General features: G+C 40.2%; 1 protein-coding gene across 1 annotated transcript in view; it reads right to left on the bottom strand.

Moving 5' to 3' along the window:
- Positions 1-2,353: 2,353 nt before the first annotated feature.
- Positions 2,354-24,468, bottom strand: part of ADGRD1 (adhesion G protein-coupled receptor D1) — a 135,188-nt gene continuing 113,073 nt past the window's right edge. The window contains exons 22-25 of the mRNA XM_027733162.2: positions 5,741-5,867; positions 4,488-4,529; positions 3,637-3,729; positions 2,354-2,953 (exon numbers count right to left, since the gene is read on the bottom strand). Coding sequence (XP_027588963.1) covers positions 2,858-2,953; positions 3,637-3,729; positions 4,488-4,529; positions 5,741-5,867 — 358 coding nt within the window. The 3' untranslated portion in view covers positions 2,354-2,857. The remainder of the gene's footprint in view (positions 2,954-3,636; positions 3,730-4,487; positions 4,530-5,740; positions 5,868-24,468) is intronic.

Genomic DNA, 24,468 nt, shown 5'->3' with positions numbered 1-24,468 from the left:
AGCCAAATACATTTCTATGCTCGTCTTATTTTTGGAGAACAATTTTAAAATAGGGCAATACCTGGATGGAAAACTGGTTCAGCCCTTTATGCCACTGTCATTTTGTCCTGTCATTGGTGTATCATGGGTTTTTTCAAATGGACCTTGGGCAGTGACAGAGGTGACCAATAAACATCAGCACAGGAGGGAATGCAGGCAATGAAAATTGTCTAGAGGGGAATACTCTTAAAATTAAGATTTTTTTTAAAAAAATCTTTTATATCTTGTCTGGTTCACTCACAGAACTGTTTATGCTATGATACAATGATCAGAAGAGAAATGATCCAGGAAGGTTTCAATCTATATCTCTGGTCACAGTGTAAAGAAATCAAAAACAAACCAAAAAATCAGATGCACAGTAAAAAAGCTCGTGTGCTCCAGTATAAAAACTATGCTTAAATATGTTGTCTGCACACAACACAAACTCTGAACCCTGTTGTCACAGTACTGTTCTGTTACAATCTCCTCCATACATTCCAAGGGCTCCGTCCACTGTGTCTTTTGGGGCAAAAAAAATATTTTCAGGCCACAAAAAGCCCATATATTTGCACAGCAATGCAGAAAAGGCAGGAAAAAGCCATACACAAAAGCCAAAATAAAGACGCAGCCATTTACATATTTAGCTTTTACTGACCCTCCATTTGGAGTTAGTTCTTAACAACTGGAGTTATTTAGCACTAGGAAACATGAGATTAAAGCCTATATATTTCATGCATGTATATGTGTGATATGCACTATGCCACATTCTGCTCTGTTCCAGCTGCAGAAATCCAGCATAGATATGGTGCAAATAAGATAATTTCTTTAGAATGTTTTAATTTGTAGTCCCAAACTAACTTGGGTGGGGTCTGGAGTTTCAGTTTGAGGACCACACCAAAAATTCTTGGCCAGGAAGTGGAAAGGGGAGAAAAGGTTGGTCCAAACTAAAAGAGATCATTTTTCTTAGTGTAGGAAGGAAACATGAACAAAATTTAATTTGGGATCAAACAGAAATGAAATGCATTAAGTTCTTCTAAACTTTCAATTCCACGTCTTTTGGATTAAACACTTCATTACATTCAGTCCCAGCTGATGGATGTTTCCTGTTCCCTAAAGATCAATTTAATTTTATTTTATTTTTGATAAATTTACTATATAGCAGAAAATTTCCACTGCACATTAGGATGTAAATACCTGTTCTCTTGGAAATCAATAACAAATATCTGACTGGATTCACTGGGACCAGAAATGGTCTGAGCTGCTGAAGATACAAACATTTAATAAGGTAAAAAAAAAAAAAAAATCACAAAACCTCTTAGCAAAACATGAGGCTGAATATTTGCATATTTTCTGCTTGTTGTAGTACTTTGACAGCTCAGTGTATTAGGAAAGGTAATTACCTTGGTGATTCCTGCAAACCAGTACACGCAGTCTGTTACGGGGAGAGCAAACAGGGAAGAGCTGGGGATAAGGAGACAAGGGGAGGGGATCTCATCTTTGGAAATTGTTCTGGAGACCCTGGCTGCTATGTCCTAGAGCAAGGCACATACTCAGGGACTCTGACCAGCCCCAGGACTTAAACTCTGCTTTCCTCCAGCTGGGTAGGTGCGTGGTTGGCACAGCGAGGTCGAACTCTCTTGTGCTCCAAACACCACTCTGAGAACCTACAAAACACTGCTCTAAACAAACGGTAGGGTGTATTTTTTCTCCTTAGAGATGCTTCACAGCAGTACTAAAACAGCAGCTATTAAGTGCTGAGCAGAGTTTAAAACCACAGAAGAGACTGCAGAGACTTATTTAAAAGCTGTCTGTAGGTAACAATACATCGACTTATTTGTAGGCTGGCTGTCTTCACGGTGTATCATTGTGTTTCATCTTCGTGGTAGGAATTCAGTGTCTTGAAAGGACCAGTAAAAGCAGAAAGATAAGTCACAGTGCCAGGTTTTGATTTCTAAAAGCTGCAGAGAGTTTAAGAAATGCACTTGATGGACAGCTGTTGATTGCATCCCAAGGCTCCAGGCAAAGCAGTGGAATAATTTGTATTGAGACATGTCAGCAGACACAAATCAGCAACACAGAGGCTCTGGGCTGCTAGAGGACAACCTTAGCCATTTCTGCCTCTGATAGAAAAGGTGTCAACAGAAAAGGAAGATGTAAAATACTAATGGACCACATACAGGAGATTTACATGTTAAGTGTGCTCTTTATGTGCATACAGCTAATATGTGTGTATTAGCTCTGCTAATCCATGCCCACACTGGGAGTGGAGTAGCTGGAACCTGCTTCTCCCTCAAGTCCTGGCTTCCCTGTAGCATTTAAATTAATCACCATACTATTTTGAATAAACTTCACTTCAATAACCGGATTCTGTAAGGTAATAAATGTAAACAGAGAGAGCCCAGCGAGCCTGGAATAGCCCCATTACAACATCCCAGTGGGAAGCATTTCATTTCAGGGCATAAAAATCCATCTTTCCAGAGGTACGTTGCCTTTCCTCAGTCCTGGGAGCTGGAATGATTCAGAGAGCAATAAGCCTTTTTTGCATACCTAGTGTTTTCATCATTGCTGACAAAACCATCCAGTGTATATTTGTGCTGGTTATTTTTGCAGGTATTGCTCAGAGCCAAGTGGTAGAATGTGCTACAGTTCTGAAGGCAAGCAGATGAGGGCTATTTACTCGACAAAACAACATGGCAATTCCCAATTTATTAGGCAGTGATTATAAAAAAAAAAAAAAGGCAGTTTTCTACTGTTACAAACAGTGAGAAAAAGCTGGTGGACACGGTGTCAGAGGTCCTGAATGTATGGCTTGATTTTCTCCGAGGAGCTGCTGTCACTGTCACACTGCTGATAAATCAACACGGTTGGCTGAGTTGGTGCTTTTATCCCAGGTGTTCAGCTTGGTGGGGGTTGTGCCTGGCCTGTTCCCAGTCATCTGGAAAACAAAATAGTATAGAAAATAGATTTATTTATTTCTCCAGACCACTCTTGCCCGGATGAAATAACAGCTTTGAAAGCATCTCTTTGCATTACAGTGTTGTCACAGGGTCTTGGGAGCATATGCCATAAAGGATTTTTAAGCAGTTATTGCCAGGATCTAAGGTGATTGGCAACAATAACTTAATAATATCTATCACTTCAGGTGTCTGGCTCTTCATAAAAACAAATGTCTTTTGCCTCTAGGCAATTTAAGGAAAAGGATAAAAGTATATTTACGTGTTGCCTCAAGAGTTCATCCCTCAGGTTTAAATGTAAGGATGCCCTATCAAAAAGCCATCATCATCATCATCAGAGCAATACACTGCTGGAATGCAAAAGTCCATTACAATTGGTGGGAATGGTCTGACTGAACTCCAGAGTTTATAAATTATACTCCAGGGTTCATAAACCCCTGTTTCCTTTTATTTGATAGTTTACCAGAAAGCAGAATTTTGTCCTTTGCTTTCAAAACAGGTATTGTAGCTGCAACTTAATGCTTGCTGATTCCACCTGTCTACAGGATGCACTAGGTTAGGACTAAAAATACCCATTTGCCTTCTCACGTCCTGTTCTTTCCAAGAGAATTTAATGTGGAACACTTTTAAATTAAAAGGGGGGGGGGAAAGGAGGAATACTCACAATGTCTGAATTGAAGGGTTTCACATTGATGTTGCGAGTGGAACTACTGGTGAGGGACCAGACCTTGGTTTTGTGCTTAAAGGCAGCTCTGACCTGTGGGGGGAAAAGTGAAACCAGGTAGAAGATTTCCTTTGAAAAAGTTATGTTCATTTTCACAGGGGGAACAGACAATCATTTCCCCGTTATCCTTCCTCCACATCAACGTCACTGTGCTAATAAACAAGACACAATCTTTATATTTATATAAAGATTTATATAAATTATATAAATAATATATATAAATTATATATAAATATATATAAATATATGTAAATATATAAATATATATTTATATATAAATAATAATATATATAAATTATATATAAATAATATAAACAATTATATTTATATAATATAATTATTATTTATTATTATACACCTTTCTTTATATTTATGGTCTTATTTTAAAATTTAACTTTACTTTTCTGAGATGTGACTGTTACCATTCATCTCATTAAAAAAAAAAAAGAAAAATAATAAAAGTAAAAAAAAAAACCAAACTGCAGTGCATATAAAGATACATTCCCAGCATTTGCAGTCCTGGTTTGAATGATTTCATGAAATGCCCCTATACTGTTTTCAGCAGCTCTTATCCTTTTTATTTGTTTCAAACCTTTCTTAAATGCTAATTAAAACAAATGTCAAGCACGGGCCAAAATGCCGGGAGTTACAAAGCCACTAACAGTCCTGTGTTAATTAAAAGGCAATCAGTGACAGAGCAGGCAACAATAAGGGGGAGTCTGTTCTAGTTCTGCACTTACATTTTTTCAAGGTGTTAACACCAAATTTGTTGACACCATTTGGTTACATACCTCTGAGTTCAGAAGGCAGTGAAACAGGAACATGAAAAATCCCTGGAAACAGATAAAAGGGAGAAAGGTGAGGTCTGGCTGTGAAGGATCAAATCCAGCAATGTCATACAGAGCAGCTGTTGGGCAGCTGGAGATCTATAAATATCACAGAGTGCACTAAACTATGCCCTGAGTGACACTGCAGAGACCTGCAGCATTAGGTAACTATGAGGCTTGTCTAGAACTCTTCCTGTAAGAAAGCACCTCCTAAAAACTTGCAGTACTAAAGGAAAAATCTGGCTGAAAATAGGCAGGAATTCCGTTTTCATGACAACAAGAGAACTTTTTGTTTGTGCTTGCGAAGACCAAGGCAGAGGGAAATGCTATTTGGGAAACACCAGATCAGTATTTTCCACACTAGAAAAGCACTAGGAAAATTTTCAAAGCAGAAGTTTGCTATCTGTGGGCTTTTTGTCCACTGTAAAGTGAAAAAGTCCCATCCTCTTTTCCTCCCAGAATAATTCTATATTTTTGGGGGGAGTATTCAGTCAAACTTATTTTTTTTTTTTATTTTGGATGAAAATTGGAACTTTTTTTACCAGCTCATGGGCAGAACTCCGTTTCACTCTTTTTGTGTCCATGAGACAAAAAAAAGGGATTTACAGGAGTTTATTTTTGATTCCTCTTTGTAATTATTATTTGGGAAAGAACTGTAACACACCTATAGGTTTAGGCCTCTACTGAAATGTCTGCTTAAAGCTAAGCAGATGTTTATATTCCCTCTTGGACAGAGCTATTTTTCTGGTTTGGTGTACCAGGAAGATGAGGGTCTAGTTGTCTGCATACAAGAGCCACGTGCAGCACATGGAATAGTTCCACTTTTGATCTTCCCCACAAACTTCTGTTCACTTTCATTCAGTCTCAGTAATGAGGCCTTAAATTGACAGTGAAAAATTGGCCTGGATTCTTCTGCTGAAGAATCCTGCCCATGGTACACGGCCCAGGAAGAATGGATTTCATTTCTCAAGCTCCCTGTCTCATTTATTTAATTATTGCTACTGGAAACACTAAGGAGTGGGATGGATACAAGTTCTGTTCAGAGACAAGCTATTGCCAGCACTGTGTGGTCAAGACAGGCTTAAAAGACAGAGGAAGGAAAACACAGGAAAAAAAAAATGCAATAAGCACAAGCATTGGAAAATGTTACTAATGATCCATTTAATTGGATCTCAGCACCAGTTCTGTAGCCAGAAACCTTCCCGCCAGGTACTTACTTGTAGGGAATTGAACACAGCAAATATATACTGAAATACTAATGTGTGGGCATTGACAGCCAAAATCCCAAAGATCCACGAGCTTCCCAAGATTGGTAAGAGAACAGCGACGGCTTTAGCTGTCAGTCTGAAAGAGAGAACGAGAACAGCAAAGGTGAGGAGACAGTTACACAGATTTCAGCCCCCACAATGTGTGTAACTCCCTTTGCCATGGAATTCTTTTCATGGGCAAGCCTTTTAATTATTTTTCATCTATGGAAATGGAGATAACAGAATCTTGGTATCACATGGGATGGATATAGATGGGGAGTCAATGACTGAGGGTTCAGGGGAAGACGTGCAGAGATGGTCCTAAAACTATTGAAATATCTTCAGTTTACAGTGAAATATCATTTTATCAGTGAGGAGTCAATTGTAAGAGTCAAAAACAGAGGCCAGAAACTGGAAAAACGAAACCCACTGTATAGTACATCCAAAATATATATGCTCAGTGTACAGTTGAGTCAAGAAAACATGGTATTTCCCTTACAGAAAGTGGTTTGGGATTTTTAATCACCACAAATGGGAATAAACACGTAACTCTGCCAAATGCAAATCCTCTAACACCTCAGCGTTATTCTGCTACCACCCTGCCTTGTTCAGAGTTGATTCAGAGAAAAGTACATCAAATATTTAAATAGCTTGTGTTTCTTGGAGATCCCTACTGATATATGTTCACTCTGCTTAGGCTGGAGGAACTTGGCAGAATTTCAATGAAAGGTAGTATGACAGCTGAAAAGTTAATAGCACTGAGAATATAAGAGGGATTTTTGGTTTTGCCTTAATGAGTTATGTACAGGATGTTTATTATGTACAGGGTGTTTGTTATGGTGGAAGATGAATTGAGTTGTAGTATATCAGAGAATTAAACAATCACAGAAAGTTTTCTGCAGCAGCCGAATTCGGTGGAGCAGATTTTATATAAAGACTAAACAAAGGGAACCAGAGAGAAAATAAAGGCTTTGGGCTCAGAATTGTGAGGTCACAGTGAGGTCTCCCGAGTGTATTTGTAGCTGTCTCCATTAAACACCAAAGAATCACTTTCTACTTCCTTCATCTGCAAGAGGAATTAGGGGCAACCAAACCTCCCCTAGAGATCAGGACCCTGTGGCAGAGGTGTGGGAAACACCTGCATCCATTTTCTGCTCTAATCCAGCAGGGATTGGTATGCCCAACACAGCTACACTTGTAAAACTGTCTGCATTGCAAACCACCCTGATTTCTTCTTCTTCTGTCTTTTATTCTCACACTTGCCACTTTTATATATGTTTCAGTTTGGAATATAATTTTCCCCAGCTGGTTTGTTGCCAAAAGTGTTTTCAAATATTTGGTTTTGAGTCAGAGCATAAAAAGCTGCTTCTGTAATTTGTAGTTGGGAGCAGAATAGAGTCAGGCCCTCAATTCCAATATTTTCAAAACCATTCTTACAGAGTGGATTTTTAGAGGCCTTTAACATCACAAATGTCTCATATACTTTTAAAAATCATGTATTAATAAAGACTGCTCACTACTAAGCCCAGAGTTCAGCACATGTGCAGCAGAAATTCATAGCTAAAAATGAAAATAGAATACAGACATGGGATTTTCCTCGCAGAAGTATTAATGTTTCATGCACACTCATTTAGAGGAGCAGTCATGTGAGGATGAAATTCATTTAAGACTGTCTAAGGGTCAGCTCTGCATAAGATTCACTTAAATCTCATTAGTTTTTTTCCTAATTATTGCATAACTTTCTATGCTTACATGCTCTGAATTTCATCCTACATATGACTTTATTCATTCAAGGCATTTATGAGCTTTACTCACCAATCAAAGGACTCAGCTCTATTGTTTATGGTGCTCTTTTATTTTCTTCCACTTACCCCTCCCCTTCCCACCCTTCTTTCTTTTTATCTTTGAAGTTTAAAAAAGAAAAATACTGACTGTAAAATGCTGTGCCAGAACACCATTAAGGTAGCAAGGTTAAAAAATCTTAGAAATACTAAAGTTAATGTTCCACTAGGTGCATTAATTCTGACACTCTGCACACACTTTATTTTTTTTTCTTATTCCCATTTTTCTTTTCCACATGAATATTTTAGCAGATTAGTTCTAGTACACTAAGATATAGAGCACAATCAAATAGATGTTGTTTTTGGAGAAGGAATACTTCTCCATGCATGACTTAAGCTGTGCAACTTAAAAAAAAAGTCACTAGCATCACTTGAGTCTATAAAATGAGTGACATGAAGAAGCAATAATTTGGGGCAGGGGCAGGTCTTACTTTGCAGATACTGAGGTTCAGCCCCACCAGGACTTCCAAAACCCTGCTAAAATCTTTTTTTGTCCTTGTGCCCAAATGTGTCAGAAGACAGAATGGCCACTGCTTTAGAAAGGACCCTCCAAATTTCTGCTGTGTGCTTGTTCTCATGCTCTGGACTTTGAAATCAGAAGGAACTCAACAGCCTGTTTCTCACATACACTTTTAAAAGCTCAGATATTGTCACTCTTCTGCAGTCTAACAGCACCAATTTAGGTGAGCTTTTTGTCTCTCTGCACCTAAATACACTGAAGGATCAGTCCTGGAATTAATTAATTTGTAACAAAGCAAAACCAGCACAAAAGATTTCTTTTCTCCTTTCTATTGTTTTATTCTGCCTATATCCATATATATATTTAAGTATATACCTGTTATTACTTGGACAACCTCTGGAAAACACAAAAATACTTTGAGTCTGAATAAATTTTTATATCTAGAATATATGGAAAAGCCTTTGGGATATTATTAGCTGTACATAACCTATCTATCAATTCGGTTTATGGTTCAGGGTTGTTCTCACTCTGCCCCAACACCAACAATCTCTTTGGCTGGGTCACAGAGACTTCTGAAGCACCACTCATCAAAAACCACTTTGACACAACTTATTCAGATTTGTAAGCTTTTCCAAGCTGAAAAGCAGCCATGAATTAGTGCTGCACAGCACCACATCCTCTGCCATCACAGACTGCTCTTCAGATGTGGCAGGTCCTTGTAAATCCATACATAATCCCAGCACTCACAGTGGAATCCCACTTCCAGAGGGCCAGAGTGGAGTCTTTTAAATATCCTTAGATACATTATCCATTAATTTCTAAGCTATCCATTTAACATGCACTCACCCTTTTATTTTCCAGCTGAAAAAAAAAAGAAGTGTTTTTCTTTCCTTTCCCTCTTTCCTTTTCCTCTTCTTACAACTTAATTCTAATTCCTGAGAGGTAAACCCTACTCATCAGAGATCTTCCCCTCCAAATTTCTTCGACTGGCTTTTTTTTCAGTTGCTTTTCTTTTAACATTCACTTCAGTGCAGGATTTTGATGTTTTCTGTATATCTTGCTCAGTCAGAGCCAGGCATTTTCCTCCAGCTGAAATCCTGGAGTGTGCACTAATCAATCAGCAGAGGAAGGGAAGTTTTCCGAGTTGGACAATTATCACGGCTCTGTCGAAGCCCCGGAGTGAGAGAAGTGCAGGTTCCAGCCCCTCTGAGACGTGTTTTCATTACCAACATCATATAAAATCGTTGCACTGTTACTAAAGTTACCAGGGACGTTTTTCCAAGAGCACAGTCGGGCCTTCCAGTTTTATTGTATTTGCAATTGGTGTGGAACAGCTCTGCTCAATTGTGATTGCTCCCTTCCCCTTAGTTAATCTCTGCCCTTTTCTGCTGTTGCCCTGAGCACTCTGTCGATACCTCACACCGAGGCAGAACGACTCCACTGACAGCTTACAAGAAGGAAATTTCACTCCTCGCAGAAAGAAAACTTTATTACTTCTGTAAAGGGGGCCCCCTAATTCACAAATCAATTTTATTGGTTCTATGTGGAGCACTAATCCTTTTAAGACTTCTGACATCCACTTTTCAGCCCTGATGCCTGTTGAAGTAAGAACTAAATTCAGACCCATAAGCCAAGATTATGTAATCATTGGAGGAAATGCTGTCTAAAAAAAAAAAGGCAGAAATCCTTCACCACAATTCACCAAAATTGATAACTTGACATATAAGTCTTTTAACTGAAGTTTCTCTCTTGTTTCTTGAACTCCTCACAAGTCACTTCCAGCAATATCCTTTGTACTTCGTATAAAATAAATAAATCCCCAGACCAGTAAATAACATTTCGGACTAATGCCTGGAAAAATGGAATTTAGCTTGGGTTTCCCATTTGTTACGAGCAGCACTCACCCATTTCTAAGCTGGAAGCTGGAGAGCTGCTGGAAAGCCACAGACAGCAATTCTGCCTGGGAATGGAAATGTTTTTCATGCAAGTTCAGCACACACCTTGTCAGAGGAACAGCAGGTCTCTGACCATGAGAGCACCCTGTGCTGCTGCTCACTTTGCTCCCTTGAGCTCCTTTCATTGCTCCAAGGAGTAAAACCAACACCAAGAAGGTTTAGGTGGTGAGCTGTCACCAATGTTAAACAGACAGATGGAAGGATATTAGTAACACCCCATATTTTTTAGGGATTTAAATAGCAATAAAAACACAGGGTTTATCCATGGACACTGATACCATCAGGAATTTAGAGGAATGAGCTCCCTTGTGCTCCTCAAGAGAAAAACGGAGTCTTGGTAGAGTAATGCACTGAGGGTGGTGTGAGCTGCTCAGCAGAGCAGCCAAAGCTCGGGCTCAGAGTCAAATCCCTCAGGCCCATTTTGAACTTAGCAACTAATTTACTCCCCACACTGCACCAAGTGACATCAGGGGAGGTGTGGGGGCGTTTCATTAAAAGAAATTAATCTCTGAACTCTGCCAGACATCTTGATCTAGCGGGTAGAGCTCTCGTTTTAGGAAGGACAGGCATGGATTTTACTTCTGCTCCTGACACCAAGCTCATGAACTCCTGCAAATATAGCTGTACCTCCTTCTCCTCCTACACTTTGTCTTGGCTGTATGGCCAATAAGGCTGATGGCACAAGGAATGGCTTTTAATTAGCACATACACATTTCCTTGCCTAATCTTGGGTGATTTCTAGGCTCAGCTGTAAATTAAAAAAAACAATAATAAAAAAAGAAGACAAAGCTACTGGTAATTGCAGAGGCCATTTCCCATTTTCCCAAATGTTATTTGCACTTTCAAAATAATGCTGTGAAACTGAATAAGAACTATAAATTCACAGTCACTTCAGATCATTGCTTTCTCATGAGTGCCATTTATAACCCAGGAAGACCTTGATAATCAAAAGTATTGTAGCTACAAAAAAAGCAATTTAGGCTGCAACAGCAGCTAAATCAGATTGATTTTTATCACATGAGTGGAAAGGGGGGTGGCATTACTCCTTTTCTGTACACTCTCAACCACAGACCCTCACAGTGAGGAAGAGGTAGCCAAAGTAGTGTCATCTCTCACAGGCCTTCCCAAAAATTTAAAACTGCCTTTGGTAGGTGCAGCATTTGCCCAGAATATTGGAGTCTGGGCTCAAATCACTCCTGTTCAAAGGAGTGCAGTGTCCTTCCTTCCAGAAAAGCATTTTGACTCCCTGCTTGGTGCTCATTCTTGCCTATTTAACCTGTTCCACTTATATTAAATAGTTAATATATAATATATCTGAACTCCACAGATTAGTCACCAGGCACTCCCTCAGAGAGGAGAGTCCTACCTAATCCTTGCTTTATTAATATTTCTGAATTTATATTAAATATTCAGTAGAGCAGGGACTGAAATTCAAGTCTCATTTCAAATCCCCATCAAGCCTGAAAAAATTAAGCCCATGACCAGAAATGGAGCTACTTTAAGAATTTTAATACTGAGAAGGCAATTCCAGTGACTGGCAGTGCTGACTTTTGACTTAAGCACCTAACCAGGGATTTAGGAATCCAGGCCTTGCTAAGGCCTCCCAGAGGTCAAGTCCCATGTCACCTCCATTGCTTCTGAATTCTAAAATTGCAAAAGAAAAAAAGTATGCTTCCCAAAAAAAAAAAAACAAACAAAACAATAAGTACTGAACCAAAACATGTTCTTCTCCTTGTCTTTAATGTAAGCTATTAAAAAAACATAAAGAATTAAAATATAATGTCCTTGCAAGCCGAATTTTCAGTGTTTATGATTTCCCTAGAGGAACTGAATTTGCAGTGGGGTTTTTCCATTATTTTTCTACAGTTCCTTTCTCCAACCATTTTTGTTGCTAATTCTCTCACTGCACTGCTGCTGAGACAGCATTCTCTGCTTCTCCATCCCCAAGCCCAAGGTAAGAGCTAATTTTCCACTGAACTTTGCCATTGAGCCATCAAAGAAAATAAGAGCCTATTATCACAGTGGAAAGATGTCCCATGTGCAGCCAGGAAGTGTCAATAACTGGGTTTGGATGAGGAGACCTGCACTGAGCAGCTCTGTGCCACAGCATACCCAGCTCAACACAAACTCATTCCCAAGAGACACCCAAAAGCTTCTCTGTTCTTGGTGAAGTCACCATTTTTAAAAGGTGACTGGGACCAGTTGCTAATGAATAGTCTTGTTGCGTATTTGTGCTTCAATCATCAAAACAATGTGTGTCTCTGCGCTTCCTCTCATGCTCTGCTTCTCCTGAAGCATCACTTGAACCTCAGGAAGAGCCCCAGTGTAAGACAACATGTTTTCCCTTTTCCATAGCAACTGCTAAAGGAGCATGCAGCACAAATATCTGCAGTCAGACAGTCACTGCAGGTGTGCTGAGAACAATCCCAACCCTTCTGTGTACGACCATTTATAATAAATTCACAGGCAGTGGTGCTCTGGATACTCTGCATGTGTGAGAACAAGTCTGACCCCTCAGACTTCCCTCTTCTTCTAACAGGGACATTGTGCCCAGATCTGCACTGGACTGAGCCCAGGAGAAGGAACTTATTGTGACAGTTTATTCCCAGAAAACCCTTTACCTTTTTCTTTCAAGGACGAGGCAATGGAAGTGTCTGAAAGGGCCTGTGGGTGCCAGGTGGAGAAGGCAAGATGGCACCTACCTTCTTCCTCCAGCATTTACACCTAATTACTTCTTTCACTACAATCTCCATTGTTTCATTCATTTTCCAAGGTCCCAGTGCAGGACTTCTTCCATCTCATGACAGCTTTCTGTCCCTAGGTATGTTGTCAGTGTGAGCCATGAATCTGCATCAGCCCAACTCTTACTATTTTTAATTGGCTAAATCTCTGCAAGTCTTCTTGAAACAGTATAATGAAAATTAGTCTTATTGCTCTATTTACAGCCATCTCAATCTTTTTTATAGTTATTGTACCATGCGGGGAAAATTTCTGTTTTCCTGGCAGTAAACTAAGATGACAGACCCAGTGCTAAAAAAGAGGGATTGCCAAATTACAGAAGTTATGAAAAGGACCTCAGAGTGTTCACTTTTCCTTACATAACAGGAGATTTGGAGGAAGCATTCACATGACTGGAATACTGATATGAAAGGGCACAGGTTGTTCAGAAAGGACACACAGGGAAAAAGAAAGGGTGTGTTAAAAACATAGACCTGCTCAAAGAGCCAGAAACTAGAGGCAGACAGACCTTTCAAAAATCTCTGTGCAAAACTAAAGTATGGCAAAAATAAAGAACAGTGTGACAATGAACATCTATAGTGGCTCTCCAAACCAGAAGGCTAATGTGGATGGGGCCTTTTTTCCCTAAACATCTCAAGAGTTGTCCAAAGCACAGGATCAGGTGTCAATATGGAGCCATCTTTGTTTAATTATTTATAATTATAATGAAACACAGTTTATAGACCTGTTTTTTAAGACTTATAAAGCTGCAGTCAGTGATGGAAAGTCATTATGATTTTTTTTTTCCTTACTCTGGGATGTCAAACCAGGAACATCATATGCTAAAAATATGAAGTAGCCCCCACTTTGTGCTCTGTGCTGATGATGTTTGTGCTGGAGCATCAAGTCAGGGTTTGGGTTTTCAAAAGTTTGATCCTTTGGAAAGACTGGAGGCAACCAATTAAAATTATTGATAAACTAGAAAACGTGGCCTATCAAAAAATGGGACAGTTTGTCGTTTCTTAAACTGTTCTTGTAGAAATGTCAAGGTTTTTAAGAGAAAAATTTTCTGAGCTCGTTACACCCTGCAGAGACTTAAATATCCATCACCAGAGCCTTTCCCAGTACAAGTGATTGTGTTCTATACACATTTCAAAATGGTCAGAGGCAATTACACAACCACTTGCAAATTTTTAGCAGACAAGTGGCAATGAAATCCACAGCTTGGTAGTTGTGTAGCCTGGGAACACCCAGAAAAAAAGCAGCCTCCTCTAGGAATCTGTAGGTTTGGCAAATATTTATGGCTTTTAGCTTGAAGTCAGTGGGGCCCGTGGTTTAATTTAGGATGACAAAGTAACAATCACATCAAATCATGCACAAAATTTCTGTGGAGTAACGTTCTCCCCCCCCCCCCCCCCGAGGAGCTGAATTCTGAAAATGATCCCTTGACCTGAACAGCCTCAGTGACCCTTAATTATGCAACAATATCAACAGAACGATCGTTCTCCCATTTCCATGGCAACGGCCCCAGCGAACGGCAAAGCTGTCAAGGTCGGGCCCATGAACTGAGAAAGAAAAGCAATTTTCCGTGTGATGGTTCACACGAGCTCTGACTGCAGCAGTGGCAAAGAAACAGCCACGTCCTTGCCTGATCGTCCGTCTCAAATGCACAAATGGGGGGAGAAAAAAAAGGATTGCGAGGATTGCTGGAGCACAGCTTCAATCACTGCCCTGGGTTCTGCCAGCGGCTGCTGCTTGGGAGGACAACTCAGACTGCACAAAAAACAACCAGTTCTATGCCATGGTGCAATGTGAGGAACTTGGTTTCTCATTAAACCGATGTTAAAGAAGGCAGGCAACATGTGGCTTTATAGTGTTTATCAAAATTAATGCCACAGTTGATGCTTAAGGCACATTATGTGTAAGTATCCTCATTATTCCCAAGGAGAGGTCACTTTGCAGATCAGGATTGGTGCAAGAAAGGAAATCAGTTTGGGAAGAACAGAAAAGTGAAAAGTGCATTGGCTGAGGCAAACTTTAGAGTCCTTCATTTTCTGCTCGGGTGTTGGAAGAGAAACCTTTTTCTTTAAGCTCTTGAGAAAAAAAATGTGCAAAGGCAAAACTCTAAGAATTTACTTCCACAGGGTGACTGCAAACACTATCCTGCTGCTTTCATTAATGAGTGGGAGATGTTCACTTTAATCACCCTGCCTCCGAACTGGTCCCTCTGCCTCCATGGCTTTTTGGAACCATCTCAAGCCCTTTGCTTTACTAAGATGTTGCTGCATTGGGGAAGGTTGGGTTCCATATACACCATGAACATGAAAAATAGACTCTGTGGTCAGATATTGATTTATTTTCATTTCTGAGCTGAGAGTTTGCTGATTGTCTTATTCTGGACTGTGGGCTCAGACAAATAACTCCTGAAATGCTTCTTTATGCAGCTCCACACATATTTATCACATCTGTCTCATTGCTGCTCACATTTTGACCAAGTGATCTGAATCATTACTACATCTACTCACATGAGGACACCCAGAGCTGCATTGCTCTGCTACTGTATTCATATATTCCCTAGTTTTTAATATCATTATTAAATGGCATTATTAAAAGGCAGTTAACTTGGGAGGGCAACTGGAGAAGCTACAGGAGACTTATTTGGGATAAGAAACCATGCAGAGTTAAAGAACATGGCCCTTCCTGGGGTGGTTGCAGCAACTCACTTCCAAAATCTCACTATTCCTCATGTTCTTGTGCTTTCAGTTATCATCTAACTTAACTTTTTCATTATTTCTAGTATTGGTCCAAAAGAAAAGTGCTTTTTATTCAGTTTCTTTCACTAAAATATGTTTCTGCCTCACATATTTTTCAGTTGAAAAGAATTGAGCATAATGTCCCATTTCTATTTCCAAAACACCTGTAGCATATCTATCATTAATGGCATTCTATTACTGACCTGGAGAGAGTACCTGAAAGTTTTAAAGTAATTTTGATTCTAAGATAGGACTTTTTCTTTATTGTAATTACCTGTATTTTTCATTTATTTAATTTTATTTTGAAAGACCATTATAGGGAAAATATATAAACCACACTTAGCTAAGAGCTGTGCCAGCCTGGGCAGTGATTTACAAGTTGCCCAGGGCTCTGCACAAGGTGCATGCTTAAATCAGCATTTACCTGCTGCAGTGCCATAACTATAATATTTGTTCTTATTATTCTGCATAAAGCTGACACAGAATTCCAGGGTTATAAATTGGACCAAGGATGTAAATGAAGCAGTTCTAGCAAGGTCTTGAAGTTACTGCTGTTCACAGGGAATTGTACCATTTCGTGATGGAGGATCAGCATTTAATTGTTACTCTGGTACCAGGCATGAAGCTGTGACTCAGAGCACCATCCTCCTCCCACTCCAGGCATTTTCAAGGCTTCAAATCAGATATTAAAAAAACTGGAAACTAAATACAACTGGGACATTTTTTTAGAAAACACAAATTAATGTGAACTTCAAAGCTATAGATTTTCAAAACCTGAAAGTTTCTGCTGTTATAATTCTAAGACAAAGAAGACAAGCTATTCCTTAGACAGCTCTGGCAGCAGGGAAGAGGACACTGGGGTGACACCACACCTGCTCTGTTTTCAGATGTCTCAATATCACACAGTTAACAACACCCTTGACCCAACTCCTCTCTAGCTGGTACCTTGTATGCAGCAAAATACTCATCAGGAGTGATCCAACCTTAGGCATGGGGCCAGCAGAGAGTTTTTTCCTCATTAAATGCTGTATAAATCCTGATTTGCCTTAAGAAGGCCCCATCTGAACACAGTGTTCCCTCAGCTCCTGCAGGGAACAGATTACACCTGCAGAGACTGCTCTTGGAATCCAGCAGGGACTGATAGGTTGGAATCAAGGAATTGGTTCAACCACACATCAATAATTACAACAGAGGCTTCTAGACATTCCCATCTAGACAAGATGACAAATAGCTGAAGGGTGTCTTGGGATGGCCCCTTCTCTCACACCCTTCACTCCCATCACTGACTCCGTTGCTTTCACAGCAAAGTTCCATCAGAGGGATTTAATAACCAAGTTTTAATAAACCTTAGTCCATCCTGACATTCAGATGTGAAAATAAACATGCCTAAGCATCTCTAATAAAAATTATTATATCTTTATACTCAGCAAATCCAGCACCTCTTAACTATCAAGTTTTCCAAATATGCTTTGTACCTATGTGTTTTTTCTTACTACCCTTTCTAACACAGAAATAGGCACATGAGTATCAGAGCTGCTTGTTTTCTTTGGAGCCAAAATCAACAGGCCCTGGAGCAGCAAATCCTGCTTAAGGAGTAATGACAGACAGAAAACTATTCCCACAAAGGATGATTTTGTCTCAGAAGGAGACAACCAAGGTAAAAATAAGCTGTGGAAAGGCTCACAGTGTCATCTCGTCCAGCTCAGCCATCAGAAGGGGTCTGTCGTCGCTCCAGAATTAGCCCTGACAGGCAGCTGCACAACCACTTCTGAGAGCTCTTCAAAGGCAGCAGCTCAGCAGCTCTCCAGGTGATCAGCTCCCTTACTTTGCAAGTCCCCTCCCACTACAGGAAGCTTAAAGATATTTGATTTTTTCCATCAGTTTAAGCCTGTTACTATTTGTCCCTGTTTCTCTGGTTTTGCAGAGTAGCCTCCTCTCTACATCTATGCTTTACATACTTTTAATCTTTTAATACTCCTCCCAAAATGTGCCTGAAATGCGCCTGAACAATCACAACATGGCCTGGAGCCTTTCTCCAGTGCTGAGACTCTGAGCATCTGCAGTAAAGAAACCACTACCATTACTGTCGTTATGATCCCTAAAAGATTAGCACTTCCTCATTAATGCCCTCATTGGCAACATTCAAACCCATGTTATTTCCAGTCTAAAACTCTGAGTCTAATAAGGAGATACCCAAATTGCATTTGTATTTGTCATATTCAATGAGCCAAAAATTTAATTAGGTTGAAAACATTATCATTGGCAGTAGCACTTCAGCTCACTAATTGTCACTGCTTAATACTTTCATTTTAATTATTTCCTTTATTATCAGTCAACTCCCCCCCTTCCAACACTGTCTGTGAGGTACATCCCTCATGCTGTTTGAAGTGGTGTTCAATGAACACGATTCCTCACACACAGGGAAGAATTGTCAAGAAAAGGAATATCTGGAAGCAGATTTGGCTTGTCACACTGCTCTGTCTAATGGATGGCTCTCCTTCAGCAAAGGGAAAAAGTTCTTTTCTTTTTCAGCAGAGCACACAAAAGCAGGTGCTTCGTGCCTCTCGGGGTTGCCCTGCAAGCATCTGCCACCCAGAAAGGCACAGAAAGGATTTTCTAGTGCTACAGATTTTGATTCCCTGCAGACTTTCAGAAGAGTTTGCAGATTGTAACTTGCTTCTCACCCCTCGTAGAAGGAGGAAAAAAAAAAAAAAAAAAAGGAAAAATTCTCTAATGGCATCACAAAGGGGAGGAATTTAGTTGTGGAGGGAGATTACAGTATCTCCTTTGGCAGGAGAGCTCTCCCGAGCTTCAAGCAAGAGCCGTGATTGACAAGCACGTTCTGTGAAAATGAACAGCTGGGAATAATCCTTAGAACGAGGAGTCGTTGGACACCAAATGACACGAAACAGGGATGGTATTGCAGGAGCAAAACACAACAAATACACAATATCCTGCAGAAAAAATGGCTGATGTCGAAGCACCAAAGATATCAGCACCAACTGCCAGCGCCGGTATCCGAGGCAGGAGGTGACTGGTGTGTTTACAAACAAAGTAAATATCGATGCAGAGTCGTGGCACGGAAGGGATCAGTGACTAAACGGATGAGCAATTTGCCACAGCACGGCGGGTGTGCTGAGGGGAGGTAATGGATGGCTTTGCAAAGTGCTTTGGAACGGCCAATTACACGGTTAAACCGTGCAGGTGTCTGCAGCACCACGAGCTGGAGGGGAACAACCCTCTGGGATTCACACCTGGCAAAGGGAAATACTTCCATAGAATCATAGAATCAGAATCATAGAATCATAGAATCATAGAATCAGCTGGGTTGGAAGGGACCTTCGAGATCATCAAGTCCAACCCTTGATCCAACCCCGCTGTGGTTCCCAGCCCATGGCACTGATGCCACATCCAGGCTCTTTTTAAAAACCTCCAGGGACGGAGAATCCACCACTTCCCTGGGCAGCCCATTCCAATGGCTGAGCACCCCCTCTGGAAAGAAATTCTTCTTAATATCCAACCTAAACCTCCCCTGGCACAGCTTAAGACCAAGCCCTCTTGTCTTGCTGATCATTGCCTGGGAAAAGAGACCAACCCCCCCCTGGCTCCCCCCTCCTGTCAGGGAGTTGCAGAGAGTGATGAGGTCTCCCCTGAGCCTCCTCTTCTCCAGGCTGAACAGCCCCAGCTCCCTCAGCCTCTCCTCATGGGACTTGTGCTTTCTTTACAGCTTCTTTGTTTTGTTTTGTTTTCCCAAATAACCAAAGTAAGGAATGGATTTGCATCAAACCTACACATTCCATTTTCAGTTTCGTGCAAGGGGGGTTGTGATATGTGGAAACATGCAGAACACAGCAGCTTCCATGACTTACTCGCCTGCTGAGCTTTCCTTGAAGTCCTGTTTTCCTCCCATGCATTGAAGCTACTGCCATTTGTTCCAATTTTCAGTCCTTAATTTAACTAAACAGAAGAAGTATTTTTCCAATGGAGAACTGTTTTACTGAGTGGAGTTTTGAGGGACAGAGAAAATAAGCAAAATGAAAGAAAGAATGGGGTAAAAGGCTAAGAAATATCTCTAATTTTGCCGTAATTGCTTTCTCCATGGATGATTATGATAGCTATCACTTCTGGTTCACCGGGTGCTGAAGTGTACACTTCACAAAAAAGACAGAGATTTTTTCCAACTCGTTGGACCATTTCAGAGCAAGCAGTGAGAAAGTATTCAATAAGAGTTGGACTTGACAGTTTACTCAAGAAAAGTTAATTAAACTGTCTCTTCTGGACAACACAATGCAGAAGTGAACTGGCTGGGAAATCACAGGGGTATGGTTGAGTAGATTAAAACTACTTCCTGCAAAAGAGATGTGCTTTGTATTTCTTCCTCTATTATCATTAATATTAGTCTTAGTGCAAAACTAAGATATTTGAGAATTTTGTCATATTTTAACCCTTGTAACCCAGGAGCCAGGCAACTCAGGTAGTCAAATAATTACCTGTGATAGGCATAATCAGGGAAGGGTTCTTCCCATGGGGAACAAAATGTGCACATTTCCAGCACACTGTCACATTAGGTGTTTTTTTCTCACTGTAACAGAGGAGTACCTTTGCAAACAAACACAGGAGTGAGAGTTTGAGGGGGTAGAGCAGCAAGGAAAAAAACTATTTAGGTCTTAATAAGAGATAATGAATGCACTGTTAGAGATAAGTCTTTGGATGCAGCAGAAATAAGTAAGAAAAAGAGTTCAAATGGTCCATAACTCAGAAATGTAATCATGTGCCTTTTCAAGCACATGAGCAATTCCATTAAACTAAGCTGCTTTAATTGCATTAAGCTTACAGAGGCTACTCATGTGCTTAAACTCAAACATATGATTAGTTATTTCCCTAAAAAAAGAAGGGATAATTCAAACAAATGCTGTATGTATGCATTTAAATGTTTCAAGGTATTAGATTCAGCATCCTATGAACTAAAACATTCAAATTAGCTTTTTGGCAGAAAATCTGTTCCCTGGATGCAAAACGTTCTCATAAAGACACATTTGAATTACTGCTCGAAATTATTTTGCTGAGAGTCAATAGCTAATCTTCTAATAAAAGGTTCAAGGACAATCAATCACAACTAAGTGAAAAGTTCCTGTTCTATATATTTGTTCGACACGCTTCAAAAACAAAACAAAAAGCATGTTCTTAAGTAAATTCAACTAATAAATAGGAGCTGATAATTCTTTGCTCAGCTCTTACCAGCAAACTGCTCTTGCTGAATTAAAGAACTAAAAAGTGGCTATTTTTACACACATACAAAAAGTACTACAACAACCAAGTACTTACTGTTGAGACTTTCACAGTATTCTATTATGCATTAACGTCTCTGATCATATACTGATTAATTATATTCATTTTGCCCTAAATTACTGGGTATTTTGCAGTTTATGTATCACAAAAACTTGCTCTTTTATGCTGCTCCTTCAGTTTATCCTATACTTTGTTTTGGGGGCACTATTATTATTTACATTAAACAAACAAATGACCACACGAGTAGGTCTGGAACTGAAACAAAATGTTCAACAAGATGCTTTTGATGCCTCCACTGTGACAAGCAACATCTGAACTTGAAGAGGTCAACCAGCCAATAATGTACTGCACTTCGTTCTGTGAGAAATGTGAATGGGGAACATGAATAATAAATTAGTTCTATGGCCAAAAAAAAGAAAATGGAATTTTGTTCACCACTTCCTTTTCTTCCTTTTTGGCTCTTAAACACGAAGTTTGACAGGTGCTGCCTTCAGAGGGGAGCACTGGCTCACCCTGATGCATATTCTGCAGTCACGTTTGAGTCAGCACTTGAGAGGACCTGTTGCCATATGGAAAATCAAGAACAATTACTCTAAATAATTACATCAGTTTATTGCTGTCTGTTGCCAAGAGAAACAAGCCTTGTTGGTAATGTCCACTTGTGTTGCCAAGTAACTTAATCTTTCAGGAAACTAAATATGCTCCAGGCCCAGCACTTCTCTAGCAATAAATACCCATTCTAACTGATATCACGATGACTCAAAGTGCATCTTTGCTCTGACGATTTCCTGAGGTAATCTCTGCTCAGTTATGGGCTGATGATGGTCTTGGAGGTGTGAGTTATCACTCCTGGCTTGAGACCTGCAGAGGTGCTTTGGGAGTACAAACCAGTCAGTCTGGGCTTCCCTCGGCCCTTGGGGAGAAATCAGAACTTTTAAGGCCAGTGAGATGAACACTAAACAGACAAGTTGAACTGTTTGGTGTCAGCAGCCTTTTCTCCACAGACAGGAGTCCCAGTGGAGGTGGTGTCAGCTGTACTGAGCTCTGGAGTTTAGGGGAGATGAAGCCAGGTGAGGTCCTGTCCCACCCAGGCTGCCAGCAGCAGTGGAAGCCAATCTTTGTCAGCATGATTAAACCTTTCCTTTGGCAGTAGAGCCTGGCAAGAGGTGAGCCTGTTCTGTAAAACCTCTAGGCTGGGACTTTCAGACTACAGCAGCTGCTCAGGTTTGAGAGCAGCAACATCTCAAGTGTGAGGCCTCTCTGTCAGGTGCTTCTGGGCAGATGTGTTGGCCTGAGTCACCAAGGAAAGGCAAGGTGGCACTGGTACCTCCCTGATGCTCCTGCCACAGGCACTTTGGGCATTCCTCAGCCAGTTTGCCAGGCCTTCCAGTTCATTATCACTCCTAAACGTCTAACCCTGCTGTTTAACTGCTGTCACTCAAACTGTTGCAGATAACAACTTACTGTTTCTCTCTGCGCTTTCCACTTAAATTTCGTTCCAGCCTGAAAAGACAGCACTGAAATCCCTCCGTTTTCCTCTCATGAGTTTATTGGATTGAGCAGTTTTCCCTTCCACAGCTCCTGGCACTGCATTTCTCATTTTCTGTCTCTGAGCCCACAAACACAGCCCTGAAGGAACCACTTCTGCCTCACGTCCCACTCGAACGCCGCGAACAACTGCGACGTGGTGACAAAGTGCTTTCCTGTCTCACCAGAGTCACGTCGTGCCATTTGGATTCAGCTCTGTGTTTGTGAGAAGGGGTTGATAAACTCCTCCTAACACACTGCAGCTCTGCCCGTGGCTCATCTCAATGAACTGCAGCACTCACAGGGATGCCCCGTAGGCCCTTTATTTAAGGCTCACATTACACAAAGTGCTTTGCAGCCTTCGGTGATTTCTCCCTAAGCCAACTGAACTTGTTGATTCAAAAACTACCTCGCAGTCCTCGCTGGCAGCGACCTGACAGAAACTACAAAGCTTATTATGTTTGTCTGATTTCTCTGTGTTCTGTCACTGTTTCGTTTTGCTGTGCTTATCCACTCTCAGGCGTTAACAACCTGCAATCAGCACCCTGCATCCTTCAGTGCTCCGAGCCACGGGGCTTTTTCACTATGAAAAACCCTTCCCTTGTCATTCTGCTGTCAGAGCAGAACCTTCTTTTGTTTTGTTCCCTTCTTTTTTGGGGGGAAATGATAACATGGGCAGAATGATTTCACATTACACACATAAACCTCTTCACCTGTATAAGGAATACTGATGACAAGAGAATGAAACTCTGTGTTACAAAGGCCTTATAATTATCTTTTTTTCCAACAGAGCAGTTACTTTCTCCGTGACATCCCCTGTACATGAAACTCTAATTCATCATGCCTCACTGCTGTGTCAATCAGAGTATAAATACTCTCCAGGATCTGATTTGAACAGATATTTACGCCCTCCTCATTTAAAACTTCTTTTGAAGACTCATTTCTGTAATGATATCCACAGAAGAAGAGCTATTCTGTATGTTCTGTTTACCTTCTATTATACTTTATTGACTTAATTGAGTTCTGTGAGGAAAGATGTTCTATCAGAGCAGATTTCCCCTTAATAATTTAACAATTTAATGTTTCCAGCTGTATTGTTCCATTGATTATCATTTTTCTCCCCTGCCATCACTTTTGTCAGGTCAAATCCTAAAAGTGTAATGTAAAAACTTCTTGACACAAAGAGAATCTCTGAGCCAGAGTGTCTGGAGAAGTCACATTTTCAGTACAGAGCTACACCATTCCAAATCTACTGCTGATAATATTGGAACTAAGGACATATACTCCTCATTGAAGGGATTACATCTTATTCCTAGACCAATCATTCATCCATGGATTTACTTATGCGCACACACATAGTTTTCTTTGAAAAAATTAATACATATTAGTCTGCAGGGTACAGTGTGTATTGAAGTTATTCCTTGTAATCCATGTAAAATATCTAAGTACATAGAGCAACCTGTGTAGCTTCTCCTCTACTTATAGAGTTGTTTCTTTGTCTTCATACCTCTAATAATGCAGAGAAATTGGCATTGACAATATAGTTATTTGCTTCCTAAGGTTCTATGTTTCCTTTGTACTTCTGAAGGTCACAGGGACTCAGCCAAACCTGAAACAGCCATTTTGATTCCCAATTTTTTTCTTTTCACTCCAATGTAATTATCTTATAGATTTTCATGTAGATTATTTACTGTTTTTCTCTTCCTGTTGGATAAGTGTACAATAACTAAACTAACTTCGATTAGGCAACTGTCACCAATATTTAAAACTTAATGACACTTTCAAAATTACATAAGTAATCCAAGCATAAAAATTATTCTTTATGATACCATTTCAGAACAGTGGCACCAAATCCCTATTGCACAATAGCCTGTGTCTCAGAAACATTAAACACAAACCATCATCACATTTTTCTTCTATGTAAGTTCTCTATTCCTTTAGTTATATACAGTGTCCTTTCTATATTTGGACCAAAGCATCTTTAGGAGATAGAAAATGGAATATTCAGCATCTTAATTCAACCTCAGTATATTAAATTATCTTCTTAGCTAGCCATATGTAATCTTATATATTTTAGAAATCAGAATTTGTCCTTGTGTATTCAGCAGTAGCTTTGTGCCTGCCTTACATTTCCCCTCCAGACTCGCTGGTGCTA

The sequence above is a fragment of the Pipra filicauda genome, unplaced genomic scaffold, assembly GCF_003945595.2.
Source record: "Pipra filicauda isolate LSUMZ 115617 unplaced genomic scaffold, ASM394559v2 scaffold14_size4853619_pilon, whole genome shotgun sequence".
Classification (NCBI taxonomy): Eukaryota; Metazoa; Chordata; class Aves; order Passeriformes; family Pipridae; genus Pipra; species Pipra filicauda.
Note: the sequence above shows the minus strand (reverse complement) of the source record. Positions and strands in the feature narration are given on the sequence as shown.